General features: G+C 43.8%; 1 protein-coding gene across 5 annotated transcripts in view; it reads right to left on the reverse strand.

Annotated features, from left to right (window-relative positions):
• Positions 1 to 1,340: 1,340 nt before the first annotated feature.
• The window catches only part of UGGT2 (UDP-glucose glycoprotein glucosyltransferase 2), a 130,776-nt gene continuing 116,898 nt past the window's right edge, over positions 1,341 to 15,218 (reverse strand). For 4 of the 5 annotated variants that reach the window (XM_053310132.1, XM_053310134.1, XM_053310133.1 and 1 more), the window contains 6 exons: positions 14,756 to 14,938; positions 10,161 to 10,321; positions 9,772 to 9,886; positions 9,224 to 9,340; positions 7,605 to 7,746; positions 1,341 to 4,446 (listed from right to left, as the gene is read on the reverse strand). In XM_053310132.1, coding sequence (XP_053166107.1) covers positions 4,424 to 4,446; positions 7,605 to 7,746; positions 9,224 to 9,340; positions 9,772 to 9,886; positions 10,161 to 10,321; positions 14,756 to 14,938 — 741 coding nt within the window. In that variant the 3' untranslated portion in view covers positions 1,341 to 4,423. The remainder of the gene's footprint in view (positions 4,447 to 7,604; positions 7,747 to 9,223; positions 9,341 to 9,771; positions 9,887 to 10,160; positions 10,322 to 14,755; positions 14,939 to 15,218) is intronic. The other variant, XR_008319566.1, reaches the window with a different exon arrangement.

Here is a 15,218-nt window from a genome sequence, read left to right on the forward strand (position 1 = left end):
AGACCAAATGTACACTCGATTGCAGAATAACGCATACGGGCTGCATTTGTCTGGAGCTTCTTCATGGTGCACTAACCTGGTAGGGCAAAGCAAAGCCACCCGAGGGAGGGAGGGAGGGAGAGGACAGCTCCACTTTCACCCTTGTTTGGCAACAGCTAAGGCTCTATACTAGAGCTTTAAGGCCAGCTCTTGTGCACAGGAATCATCGATGTGGACCATGCATTAGCAGCCTTAAAATTAATTACCCAAAGACTGCTGAGCGGACAGTATGCCCACCCTGCCATCTACTGTGAATCCCTATGATGGGAAACGGGTGAAGTAAGTAGTTGATTTTGTTTGTTCCAATATCTGACGGGGGCGGGGGAGGAATTCCTTATGTTCTAGGTTTGTTAACAAACAAGGCAACCATTTGTGCTCATTTCAGGTGAAAAGTGTTCTATGAAAATTATCAATAAATCTAAAGTTACATTTCTAATTTGAAGGTTGGAAGCTGTTCCATGCGAGTGAATTTCAAAGCAGATTGATGGCAGTGGAGATATTGTAGATGGACTGTTGTACTCTAACCTAGGGATGTGCACGAAAGGTTGTTCGGCACGGCGGGGGTAGGGCTTTAAAGGCGGGGGAGAGTGTACTCACCCCCCCCGCCGCATTTCCCCCGCCGGCGCTCTCGGAATTAGAAGCCCCTCGGGACGGCAGCGTTCCTCCCTGCCGTCCCGTCGCCCCCGTCGGCCGGAAGTCCCGTTCGCGCGTGCGCCCGTCATGCGCGCGCGCGTACGGCCGCGCGCGCGCATGACGGGCGCACGCGCAAACGGGACTTCCGGCCACTTCCGGCCGACGGGGGCGACGGGACGGCAGGGAGGAACGCTGCCGTCCCGAGGGGCTTCTAATTCCGAGAGCGCCGGCGGGGGAAATGCGGCGGGGGGGGTGAGTACACTCTCCCCCGCCCTTAAAGCCCTACCCCCGCCGGCGCCGAAACGCCGAATCGCCCCCACCACCCGAAACGTTTCGGCGGCCTTTTCAATGGCCGCCGAAATGTTTCGGGCTCAAGCCTACTCTAACCCTATAGAGAACACTGTACTCCATGCATTACCTTTGCCAGCACAGCAAATGCTTCAGCATGGTTCTTTTTCCTGCACGATGAGAAGTCATAAAATAGAAACGTGAGTCCACTCTGCAACCCACCCCCACCACCCCAACATTCTTCCGGTTTCTGGAGGGGTGACAGTGGCAGCTCTTGTCTAAATTCTCCTGTCTGTACCAAATAGCGAACTGCTTTGACCCTGTTCCTGGAAGCTAATGAGAAGTGGGGTTGTAATGACAACAAATTACAAAAGTGGGAAGACTTTAAATGGCAAGCCCCTGTTTATTGTTAACATCTAGCTTGGTCTGGTGCGAGCCTGCTTAAACTAGACAGACAGGAAGAGCTTTTGGATGTGTTACAGTGTTATAAAAAGTCACCACCTCAAAAGATCTGGAGAATCCAGAAATGATAAATTGATGCATGCAACAATTTACTGAGGAAAGAATTTAAACAGACTGAGCTTGTTGTACCCAAAGGAGCAAAATGGACTGAGGAAGAAGGTGTCTCACTGTAGAATTCTTCTCTATTAGACTTCATTTGTTCTACCACCAAGACAGCTGCTGTTTATTTAAAACAAAGACAATACAGTTACTCAACAAAGTCTTGAAGAAATGCAAACACACTACTGGAGCAGTAGGAAAGCTTCTTCTATAGTCTGCAAAAAGGTTAACACAATAGTTTTCATAATGAAGCTAAGCAGTGAAGTCCCACAAGGACTGCTGCTTTTAAACACATCTATAAATTATCCTGAGAGAAGGTGAATAATGAGATGGCCGTGTTTGCAAACGGCACCAAATTACTGTAGCTAATACATTTCACTAGCCTGATGGCATTATAGACAGAATAGTGGTCCACATATTCTGCAAGAGTGGCATCCTCAGAGAGAAGCTGTTACAAAGCTCAGCCAAAGGCTTGCCCTAAGTGCACACAGAGGGGAAAGTGATTTTTGCTGTATTTCCCTCCCTCCAAAAGTATTTGTTGCTTTCTAGAAACACAGTTGGCAGACATATATTTCTGGGAGCCAAAACAGTTTAGAGAGAGGGGAGAGCAGTGGAAATCATTCCCATCCTCTCTCTCTCTCTGTGTGTGCTCAGCTGTTTTGACTGAGCTGTGCAGCGGCCCTCTGAGATGGTGCTGCTCTTGCTCTGCCCTCCTAACGCTGTGCAACATGTGGGCCAGCATTTTTAGGGCTCAGAAGCAGCACAGCCATATAATGCCAAATTCGGGAGTATATGGGAGAATGAAAAAGGTCACATGGTCAAGAGAAACATGCTAGTTTTATGACTGGTATAGAAAACAAGTTATAGATGGATATCCAGTGTCGTCCCCCCAGTATTTCTTCTCAGTTTTTAGAACCAGGCAGTTGCCTTTATGAATTGTAGAGAAATCAGAAGATTGATGCCTTTGCCAAGAAATGTAGTTAAACCTTCAATTTTATAGGCCAGAGGCTGACATTACAGAGGACATTAAGCCAATACAGCAACCCCTTCTCCCCTGGTAACATTTAGCAGTGCAGAACCTATGGCATATCACTGCACTCAGTTTCCTTTACCACTTCACTGTGGAAACTGTGTGCAATGATAGGTCACCATGTTTTGCAATACTGAGGAGAGGGAGAGAATGATATGCAGGACTTCTGTTTTTGATGGTAACCCCACATCTTCTGTAACATCTACTAATGACCACAGAGGGAAACCTGAAGTTTTGAGTATGACTAGCTTGCAACTTATTCATTCACTAGTATTTTTCAGCCTGTTAAAATAACGGGCGCTAGTCTCCGCACTCAACTGATCTGTGCCACTGCTGCCTCTGCCGGACCCGACGCTGCTTCTGGCCTCCCGGCCGGGTGGAAAGTTCTGCCGCCGCCGCCAAGAGTGCCGCCCGCCGCCCGCCTTTGGCCTTCTGGGTGGGCTGAGAATTCCGCCGCAGCAGCCAAGAGTGCCGCCTGCCGACCCACTGCCGCCTCTGTCCTTTTCGGCGGGCGGGCCAGACCTGCCGCCATTTCTCCCTTCCCCTTCCTGCGGCTGTTTTTCCCCTCCCCGTGGACCCCCAACACCTCAGTGATGATGAACCGGACCCCCGCTGCCCCCTCTGCCCTCCTGGTCCCCCAGCTGCCGCCTCTGCCCTCCCCGTAGCCCGTTCTTCGGCCGCCTCTGCCCTCCTCAACATGGCCGCCGTGTCTCTGTGGCCGTGTCTTTCTCTGACATTTTGGGCATGCGCTCTGCGCATGCCCAGAACAGCCAAGGAAGACACAGGCGCAGAGACACGGGATCACACCTAAGCATTTTATTATAGAGGATTAGCAGAGTTAGCAAGCTTAACCCAAGCCCTTAATCCTCAGCACTTCATGCACTGTGAATGAAACAGTCAATTAACTGATTCGTAAATCAAGAGTAGAGTTCTTCCTTCGGTAAAGGTTACATTATGCATGATGAAGAAACCTGCATGCTTGACAGGAAAAAAAATCAATAAAAATGCTCAAGTGTTGTCTTAAGTCAGTCACCTTGGATGCTTCTGCTGAAAATGGGGATAGAAATCTTTTAAGTAAATAAAAAGTATCGTATGGGGCATATGGTTTGTTTACTACAGCCAGGTACTTTGACATGATCTCACACAAACCTACACGCTTCTACTCATGTGTCTTCCAGTCAAGGTTTTGTTTTATATGAAATATGTGCTGTGTGCGCACTAGGGATGTGCAAACTGATTCGGATTCAAATCGATTTGTACCTGAATCTAGCTGATTCGGGTGATTTGGAGACAAATCACCCCTGTGGTCCATTGGCTAGATTTGGGTACAAATTGAATCATGCCCGACTCGAATTGATTCAAGATCTGGATCCCTCCTATTAATTCCCCTGGTTTCCCAGCTTTCATTTTTAAAAAAAGCTACGCTCTAGCCCTTGCAGAAGTGGAGTTATGGAGCAAAATGTGTGGTCACTATTTTTCAAGTGTTTGGATTCTTTGGTGGATTTGGACAATCAGGGGTGATTTGTTTTGGGTACAAATCGAATCCAAAAAATCGATTTGTGCACATCCCTAGTGCGCACTTAGGGAATGTAGTACCGGAATATGCACAATCCATGTAAACACAATAGAAACAAGATACCCATCAGACTAATTGACAAACAGTACAATCACCATTTACTGAGCTTCCTTTCCACTCTATTCCTCTCACTCCAGGTACAACAGGTGTCAATGTAAGTTGTTTAAAAATTGCACATTCCTGAATTTTAAAAATAGAGAGTCTCTGTAGTATTTACATCCATGAAAGAAAGCATTCTCCCTCAAGACTGCAACAGTAGCAGAGTAGTGAGCCATCACAGCAATTCCCAAACAGTGCTATAATTCATCGTGTTTGGAATCTGCAAGAGAAAGGCATAATGTCTCTTTCAGGATTAACAGTAGCGGCAAAATCACATAAGGGTGAACTAACACTGAGCAGAGCTGAAATTCTGTTTTAAATATTTTCTTAAGGACATCCTTTCATTACTGTTATAGTCACTAAGTTACTCAAAGCCATAATGCTCTGTCCATGTTGGTGGCAATTCTATAAACTAGTTCTAGAAAACAGCAAATTACAGACTAGCTACTTTGAAGTGGGTACTAGCAGCATACTATGTTGTGGCTTTAACCATGGGAAGAGGTGGTACAATAAACCCAGCATTACCATACCTCTTGCTTCCCCAGATTTCTGAGTAGCTGTAGGGCTTGGTAATACTAGATGACTAACCTAACATGGTTACAGCTGCTGTCTAGCAAGTGTGCAACAGTATTCCCGGTCATCTGTTTGCCTGATATGAAAATCTTTGAAACATGTATTCCTCGGGGATGGTTTCAACATGTAACATACCTTAGAATACATAGTTCTAGAGTGTTTCACATACATTATCTCAGAAATCCTTTCAATATGCTGTAAAGTATGTTACAGCTATTATCCCAAATTGCAGGTTCGGCTGCTCAGGCTGAGAGTGTTCATGATAAAGGCAAAACGTGTTTTAACCAGGAACTTCCTAGTTCACACCTCAAGCCTCTTAGCCCGCCTGCCATAATAGCACTTAGCACAGCTGAATGTGTAAACAGACTTCACTGAAAAAGGCACAGTATATACAGTGATAAAAATGATACTTGCCTGTATTGAAGACACCCCAAGATTCTGCATGTATCATTAATGAGCTTTGTGAGCTAGAGATGTGCGAACCGGTTCAAACTCGAACCGGTTCGAATTCAAACCAGGGTGGTTCGATGGTTCGAATTCAAACTGAACCAGCCATCAGGTCCGAGCTGTAGGTTTGAATTCGAACCAAACTGGGGGTGGTTTGATTCGAACCGGATCGAACCTCTAAAAGTGGGTGGTACCCATGGGTACCTACCACCCAAACCCCAAAGCAATCGGACATTCGTACGATTTTTTTTAATGAATTTTTGATTTTATTTTTATTTTTCCCCCTCATAGAATATAATGGGACTCGAACCAGACCATTATTCCCTATTGTGGAGCAACCAGGGGTGCCAACAACCACCCAAACCCCGAAGCAATTGGACACCCCTATGATTTTTTATGAATATTTGAAATATTTTTAATTATTTTTCTCATAGGGTATAATGGGACCCAAACCAGCCCATATCCCCTATTTTGGAGCACCTAGGGGCACAAAATTCGGGTGGGTGGTAGGCACCCAGCGGTGCCTACCACCCACAAAACCCCAAGGCAATCGGACACTCCTCTGATTATTGGTGGATTTTAAAATTATTTTTGAATTCCTCATAGGGAATAATGAGGATTGCAGCAAACGTATAGCTTCATGTCGGGGGGGAAAGGGGTGTCCTAGAGTGGAGTGTGGTGGATGGTAGTTCCCAAGGTGGGCAAGGAAGCTATCAGAATTATTTGAAAGGAATTGGGCGAAGGGCTGATTTTTAAGTGATTTTTGAAGTTTACGCATCTTTAAGGTTTTTCTCCATAAAGAAGCATGGAGGTTTCAGGAAATGTATAGCTTCACGTCGGGGGCAAAGGGGTGGCCTAGAGCAGAGTGTGGTGGGTGGTAGTGCCCAAGGGGGGCAATGAGAGTGGATTCATGGTTTGTCATTGAAAATCTTATATGCTACCAAAGAATCTGCACACAGAACACTTCAGAAACAACAAAACCCAGTACCCCATGGGTTGCTAACCCATGGGTGGTTGGCACCCTCGCTCTGGGTCACCCCAGCACCCCCCAAGTGCAGTTATGTAACTGCTGAAACCTCCATTCTTTCCTATGGAGAAAAACCTTAAAGCCACTTGTGGGGTGCTGGGGTGGCCCAGAGTGAGAGGTGGTGTAGTGCACAGAGGGTGCCAACCACCCCAATGGGTTGCTAACCCATGGGGTACTGGGTTTTGTTGTTCCTGAGGTGTTCTGAGTATAGATTCTTTGGTAACATATTATATTTTCAATGACAAACCATGAATCCACTCTCATTGCTAACCTTAAAGACACATAAACTTCAAAAATCACTTTAAAATCAGCCCTTTGCCCAATTCCTTTCAAATAATTCTGGTAGCTTCCTTGCCCCCCTTGGGCACCACCACCCACCACACTCTGCTCTAGGCCACCCCTTTGCCCCCGATGTGATGCCATACATTTGCTAACACTTCCATGCTTCTTTATGGAGAAAAACCTTAAAGACGCGCAAACTTCATAAATTCATTCCATAAAAATACAATCAGTGCAGTATCCTAATGCTGCTCTCTAATGTCCGGTACCTAGGACTACATTAAACGCTAAAGGAAAATAGAAGAGATACAACTAAAGGGAAGAGGCAGCAGGCACATAAACAAAATGCAAGAAATGCCAAGTATTTTCATGTAACCAAGCACTGGGAAAATGTTTCTAATTTCTCAGCTCTGGGTCCAAGTTTTTATAGGTGCCCCAGCCTATAAAATTGGGAAGTCAAAGGCCCCAATCCAAAGGAAGCTACTTGTACATAAGCACCACTAAAATCAGTGGGCCAATTTATTAAGACTAAGTTATGCCCCACTGATTTAATGAATCTTAAACATCAGATTCCTTTGGATTCATGTGACAGCACGTTTTGATATCTTGGCAACAATGTACTTGGGATTTGTCCAGCCTTGACAAACTTTTAAAAATTTCATTCATATTTTATTCTAATACACGGGTACAGACAAAAAGCTACGAATAGCCTTATTCCTACGCTATGTTCAGTGCACGTACTATCTGTGCACATGTTCTGTTATTCACACATCATGCTCAATGCACATAAAGTAGTACACTTTCTATCTGTACCCTGTATTTGAAGGGCCTGTATCCAGGTTCAAAGGAAATGTGAGGGAGTTGTTCATATGTCCCAGCTTTCCAAGTGGGGGAGCCCTTCCCAGGGATGCCTTCTATGGCAAGCCCCGCAACATCCTGGAGCCACTACTACTTTTTATAATGTAAATGAACTGACAAGTGACAATTCCAACCTTTAAGTCCCTACCTCTGACAAGAAGGTAAAAACATTTTCAAATGGTACAATGGTTCACCTTTTTGAGATGGCTGGATCACATGTTTGTCTTTTCTGAGTTGATTTATTAGTGTCTGTATTTCAGAGTCATACTCTGTCCATTCAGGAACTATCCTGATAGCAGCTTCTAATTTAGGTTCTTTGGTTTTTGGATTGTTACACTATGAAAGAAAGAAAGAAAGAAAGAAAGAAAGAAAGAAAGAAAGAAAGAAAGAAAGAAAGAAAGAAAGAAAGAAAGATACTACTCATTTAAGGAGCAAACAAAATCACAAGAAGTAAGTCTTCCAATCAATAACAGAATAACAGAACTTCAGACTTTAGGCACTGACTGTTGTGATATAAATCATAAGATCTGAGAGAGTGGAGTCTACTGAGAGGTAAACTATACATTCAGAAATATCATGTGGTGTAGCCCTTCTGTGACTATCACTTTGGGATACAGAAAAACTTAAATTTCCTCTCCCCACCCTAAAAAACCAAACAAAAAACAGATGACAAATGGAGGCTTAGTTTAGCAGCTACAGATCCCAGATCTCCGTATTTACCATACATACAAACTATCCATTACCCATATGGGACTAAAACTCAACTCCTAAATATACATCATTTTAATTCCACAGCAAAATTAGAGATCACAACTGTGCTGACACATCAGCAACCATTATACAAATATTTTTTGGCAGAAATCCACATATTAATATATTTTACTGGAGAACAGCATGCCGTGCTTTTCAATCACTGCTCTATTAAGCAGCCTAAACATCTGGATGACATTTTTTATAAACAGAACCATCTGTCACCAGCCCCCAGGAGCTTTTGATCTCACCATTCATCTTTTTCAACTGGCTCACCCCCACCTAGCTCTTCTGTCAGCACTACGACTTCACTAAAGAACACATATGTGGATCAGGAAGGAGGATTCAGCAAGACAATGACTATCTGATAGGGAGAAAAACTGAATTGTAATGCTTTGCCCTTCTTTACAGAAACTCAAAGCCATATCAATATGATCCCAGGGGAAAACTGGGGAAGCAAAGATAGTGTTGCATATTTTGCCCTTCAGAAGGCTTCATAGGGAAGGAAGTATCTGAAAAGCTTCTGTCCAGTTACCAAATCCTATAGAATCTATAACTGAGAGATAAAACCATCTTTTAAAAATTTAAGTCCTGGCTTCCTGACTGTTTGCCGCTGGGGTACTTTATAATAATGCTTCACTATCTAGAGCTGATCCAAAGTTATGTATGCTTGTTGATTTGGTGTTAAGTTAATCTGGGCCCTCTCTACCAGATGGACAGCTGCCTGCTTCCATAGCTGGTCAGAGTTGGATGCAGAAGAGAAAGATTGCCATAGCATCCAAATAATTCCCTCAGTTTCAAAGAATAATTCTCCCAGAATTTGGTGTCCTTGCCCAGGACAAACAAGCTAGATATGCATGAAAAAAAGGGACACAACGGGTCTGAGCAAGCATTGTTACATCTCACCCAGGGGAAAATCAAGAAAAACACTGCTGGCCAATAATTCACAGCAGAACTGCCTTCATGAGACCAATCAATAGTATTCTCCTTCAAGGTTGATGAAGACCTGGCTAAAGAATAGACCCAAAATGAGAGGAAAGAGGTTTAGTATACATGGACTAACCAGATCAATGGTTTTAGCCTTTTTCTTGGATTCATCATTACACCAGGTTTCACACCACAGCCACTCTTGAGGGAGAGACTTAATGGCCACTTGGTGAATCATGTTATTTGGAAGATCCTGAAGAATAATAGCACAAGCCACAAGTTAGCACAATTATCATCTAGAGTTTGAAAATACAAGCAGTGTACTAAGAATTCTGGAATGCTACAGCAGAAATTGGAACAGGGTAGACTGTGTGAGGGGATCAGGTGGACCAGAGGGAGTCTTCCTTTCCTTGGCTGTGCTGCTGTCACTGTAGCAAGAAGAAAGGGCACAGCCTGTCTCTCTGCTCTTTCTATGACAATTTGGGGCAGAGAAGGAAAGCGAGGAATAAGGGCTGCTCTGAGAGCAGAATCTAGCCTGCCCCTCTAATTTGCATTTTCCTACCATTCCCATCAGCATATCCCAATCCTGTTCTTTTGTCACATTGGAACGTGACCAAGATACACTGGGGCATCTGCATACATAAGCACTGCTTATCCTTGTGACATAAATTGGTTGAAGCATACCTGATCTAAATTGGATAGACTGTTTGGGTCCTGACTTAGCGCTTGGTATTGACCTCTAAGCCGGTCTCCTGCAGCAATTTTTCGGAACCTCTTCAGGTCCACGACATATAAAGCACTATAAAAATGAATAAGAATTGTTAAAAACATAGTAGGGCACATCACTTTGCATCTTCAAAATCTAAACATAAAGGTCAAAATGCTGCTCCTGTAGTTACTAGCCAACACATTTAAGAGGAACTAATTTAACCCCCCACAGAGGGGGGTTAAATTAGTTCAGGATATCTCCTTGAACAAGATTTCAAATGAACATAGGCAGAAAGGAACATTGTAGTAAGTTTCTACACATTACACAAATTTGGTGTGGAGATTGCTTTGTGTAGTTATTTTACCTGATATGGTATTTCCTTTTTCCAAGATGAGATGCCCAATAACCTGACTTCCAAAAACGGTAGCCATCCATTTCTGTACGACTATCACAGAAGGGAGTGTAACCATAAGGTGCTCCTTTCAGATTTATATCTCTGAGTTCCTTCAGGTCACTTCTTACAATCTAAACAGTAGGAGAAAGAAAGAATGCAATGTGGTTTTCTGCTTTCAGCAATGAAAACAGGTATAGCACCTTATTGGTGCAACATGTCAAGAGATAGTACTCGGGAACTACTGCCGCAAAAGCCAGGTATAGCAAGAGAGATATCTGCCATCAAGATGTGGCAACTTCTGGGTATGTGGGGACAGCATCATGAGGTGTGTGGCGGGGGGAAAGGCTTACCGTCTCATCTCCCCCAGATGCCTGGGAGCTGCCACCATGAAAGCTGGAAGCAGTGTGAGAAAGGGACATCTTCCCAGCATGGCCACATTAAGTTGCCAGTATGCTTGAATTGTAGGCACAATTCAAAGTTCTGATTTTGACTTTAACACATTTAAATAACTTGGACCACCTTCTCCCACAGGGCTCTGTGGGCGCCAGGAGTCAAAATTGACTTGACGGCACACTTTACTTTACTTTAACCTTCTCCCATATGCCTGTCTGCAAAAATCATCAGAACATACAGAACGGCCCTGCTGGATCAGGCCCAAGGCTCATCTAGTCCCGCATCCTGTTTCACACAGTGGCCCACCAGATGCTGCTGGAAGCCACAGGCAGGAGCTGAGAGCATGCCCTCTCTCCTGCTGTTACTCCCCTGCAACTGGTACTCAGAGGCATCCTGCCTTTGAGGCTGGAGGTGGCCTAGAGCCCTCCGACTAGTAGCCGTTGATGGAGGGAAGCCCTCCTGTGTCCCACCACTGTCTGATATTTAGCAATAGCACTTACATTTATATACCGCTTTATAGCCGGAGCTCTCTAAGCGGTTTTACAATGATTTAGCATATTGCCCCCAACATTCTGGGTACTCATTTTACCGACCTCGGAAGGATGGGAGGCTGAGTCAACCTTGAGCCCCTGGTCAGGATCGAACTTGTAACCTTCTGGTTACAGGGTGGCAGTTTTACCACTGCGCCACCAGGGGCTCATTTGATTGGTTGGGACCTGGGAGCAGGCCTTCCTTGAATTTGCACCCAGACTTTGGGACTCCCTCCTTACCTCAGCCCAATTGACTTTTCATTGGGTTGGCAAAATGTTTCTGTTTCACAGGCTCTAAATTTCTGCTTTTATTGCCATCTCTTTGTTTATGGTTATGTTTTTATCTGCTGTGTTTATTGAGTTATTTGAGTTTTAATTGATTTTACATTGTTTTAATTGCTGTGAACTGCCTTGGGCATTATGTTTTACTAAAAAGGAAGGATATACATTTAAAAAAGAAACAGCAAGAAGTAGAAATTTTGTGGATCACAGGCATCTAGGCTATATTGCACCATAAGCTGGGAGACATTTTAAGCAGCTGTTAAATTTCCTCCCATGAAGGAAGAGTTGTATGTTAAGGAAGAGAGAAGAGATGCATTAAATATAATCACTGTATTGCATGAAACAGTCCAATGTTGTTTGGTATGGATCCAACTACAAATGCCAGAAGCTCCTATCAGCATCAGGATAGATGCAGTACTTTTGGACAACAAAGTTCTGTCCTAAGTTTTATTTCAATGCCCTTTCTATTTTGGGAGCATTACTAAAGGCTTTAGATAGTTATGTCACAGAAGTAACATTTGTTTCCATTTTTAAAACCTTCAGAAAGTGTTTGGTCACACTTGGTGCAGGCTCAGGGAGCAGTGCTTATTGGGCTGTCACATGTTGACATGGACCAAGAGAATGACCAAGAGAGACTGCCCCTCTCATGAAACAGATTCTTCATTCTTTAAAAGGCACAGCTTAAAGATAGTATAAGCTGTATTTTCAAAAGTCTTTTTGAGATACAGATACACACACTCCATATAATACAGGCTTTGAGCCATACGCAGGTTTTTCTTCAGCAATTAGTAGGGCACTCTGTGTGACCATTTGTATACCTGCATATATAACTTAAAAGTTGGCTTCCTACCTAAGCTTGACGTTCACTTAAATGGCACACAAATCCCCAGCTGAGGGTTCCTTGCAGAAAGTCTAAGGGGGATGTGAGGCCAGTAACTGGGTTTCCTCCAGCCTCACAAAAGCTCCACCAAGGAGTATGCAAGTCACCCCATGGAGCAAATGGCTCAGAAGGCTAAGAGGGAACAACTGGGCGGCCTGACAGCCTCTCCAACCCAACATTCAGCTGGGAGACTTGTGCAGTTTTCAACTGAATGGCAGGTTTGGGAAGCAAGGGACAACTCAAAGCACAGCTGTTCTCACCTTGAGACAGGCTTAGATGGATCAGGTGGGAACAGGATTTCTTAAACAAGGAGCCTGCTTTGCAACCAGCTTTGGATCAATAATTAGCCCTCTGAATATACCATGAATAACTAAAGGTAAAGTTTTGCCACTGAGGCAGTGTTCACTCCTGGCGTCCACAGAGCCCTGTGGTTGTCTTTGGTAGAATACAGGAGGGGTTTACCATTGCCTCCTCCTTTGCAGTATGAGATGATGCCTTTCAGCATCTTCCTATATCACTGCTACCCAATATAGTAGCAGCGGGGATTCGAACTGGCAACCTTCTACTTGTTAGTCAAGCATTTCCCCACTGCACCACTTAAGGATGGCAACACAATAATTGTAAAGCTGTGTGCACATGTGCACGTTCTCTCTCTCTCTCTCTCTCATCAGAACACTTCTGAGAATATAACTACCACATTCCATCTGTCCATCTCACATAAAGTATTAAATTTGGTACGGTAACACAAAACAAAGCCATTATGGAATGCAATTCCCAACTGGAAAAAATTTAGGGACATATCACATGAGGAGAACAGCAATGCCAAGGCCAGCTTGGGGTAACAGTTACTGACAGACACAAATGGTCACATCCTATATAATCAATATTGTATTCTTGGTTATCTTGAAATGTAATTCTTGGTATTCTTGGAAATGGCTATCAATTCTATTCAGACATTTCCCACCCAGTACACAGAACTAAGGACAACTTTAAACAATCCGCAAAGTCACACAAAAAGGATGTGCCTGCATTTCCACTTCAGTCTGCAAGTGGAGGCTGAATGATTAAAGGCTTTCCCCACAAAACTGCCCTGCACATAGAACATCATTACATCAGGAAGAAGATTAAGCAGATCTTTATTCCTCACACATTACTTCTGAACATGCAGAAAGGAGTGTCGCCACTCCGAACCCCCCACTTCATCCACACAGGAGAGTATTCAAAGTCCCCCCACTTACAGACTGAAGTGGGACTGTGGCAAATACTCCTGGGCTTATATCAGATGATAGTGCTGGTGGATGGATACATTTTTAACTGACCTCCAAGTGAACGGGAATAAATGCATTGCGTATATTTAGTGAAGGGATTGCTTACTTGGTTGGCTGGTTCTAATTCTGTCTATACATAGTAGCTCTGTTTTTTAAAAGCATAGGTTCTAGTGACAGCCTAAAAATAATCCAATGGGAAGAACTCCGCTGGCCCATTTAAAAGGCCACTGGCTTATGACTGACTAGGTGATTCTGTGAGGAGGGATTTTTGAACAGATCCTCAGAGTCAAGTTTGGTGGGGCTCTGATCTGGAAGAGCTGAAGGAAGAAGACAGCCCAGGGAGGAGAGCAGCAGGGCAGATAGCTTTGAGCTGATCATTGGGGATGGCTTGTGGGGAACAGAAAGTTTGGCTCTACTCAAGACGCCTTTAAGAAGCCAAGCATCTGGCCCAGCCTCCTCATCAAAACAGCTTCTTTTCAGCAACCAGATACCTAGCAGCCAAGACGACAACTGGTGAATGAGGCAGGACTTCTCCATGGATCTTCACAGAGTAGCAACAGCACCACTGAGTAACCAGGCAGCTAAAGAGTAATTGGCCAGCTATAATAAAGAGGGCCAGAGTACAGATGGTAGAGCAAGGTACATCAGGCGCAGCAACCGAAAACCTGCCACAGACTCTTCAGTGCTCAACATTCAACCTCTAACAGCAGCCAGCAGCCACAGGACAGGGGGCAGAAGAAGAGAAAGACCACTTTGTTCTGGGACTTGTATTATAATCTGGTCTGTAGGTTCAACAAGAAGTGGAACTAAGTGCTGCCATTTAGACAATCCCTACAATCTCTTCATTTTATTATTATTTTATTTCTTTAACACCTGACTGGGAAAGTGTAGATTTATTAAATTAAAAATTTACTGTAAAACTAAACTAAACTAAACTAAAATCTGATGTCTCACTGGCGTTAAAATCATGTCCATGCCTTAGTACCACATACTACAGTAATGGGTGAGCTGATATTTAGGATAAACAGAGATGCTGGCAGCAGGGTTGTAATATGCAAAGTGTGGTGACAGGTGGGGCCTAGAAAAAGCTTTCCTACAAGAAACTACTGAGCTGGCCTGAGGCATACATTCAAACACTTCTGTCGGGGAGGGGAGGAAACGGAACCAATGTGGACATTTCTATACACATTTTATTAAACTGATTTTTTTTACCTGATCAGCATCAACAAATATTATTTTGTCCACAGCCAATGGGAAAAGAACATCCAGGAAAAGAATTTTGTAACCCCAGATGATTCGTTGCTTTTCTGTCTGTTGATGAAGCCAGCGGGGCCATTTGTACTGCACAAGTTCATACTGGAAACCATATTTTTCTGCCATGTAAGGAATAACCTCCTACAAGGAAAAGAAAAACTATGTACATATTGTTGCCAATACAAATGAATTGATCACTGTCACATGGGAAAGTCAAGATAAGGAATACACCCTTCATAATTCCCGGCTTTAGGTTATCCATTTTGATTTCAGTCAAGGGAGGCCTATTTCTGTATTCTCAGCAGCCACTCTATGCCCCAGACACTAGGCAGAACAATCTGATCATCAGATAGTCAAGATCTATAATATGTGGCATGAATTAAAAGTAAGTGGTTCACAAATATTGCACAATTCTTTTGAT

Source organism: Hemicordylus capensis, chromosome 3, assembly GCF_027244095.1.
Source record: "Hemicordylus capensis ecotype Gifberg chromosome 3, rHemCap1.1.pri, whole genome shotgun sequence".
In the NCBI taxonomy this organism is placed as follows: Eukaryota; Metazoa; Chordata; class Lepidosauria; order Squamata; family Cordylidae; genus Hemicordylus; species Hemicordylus capensis.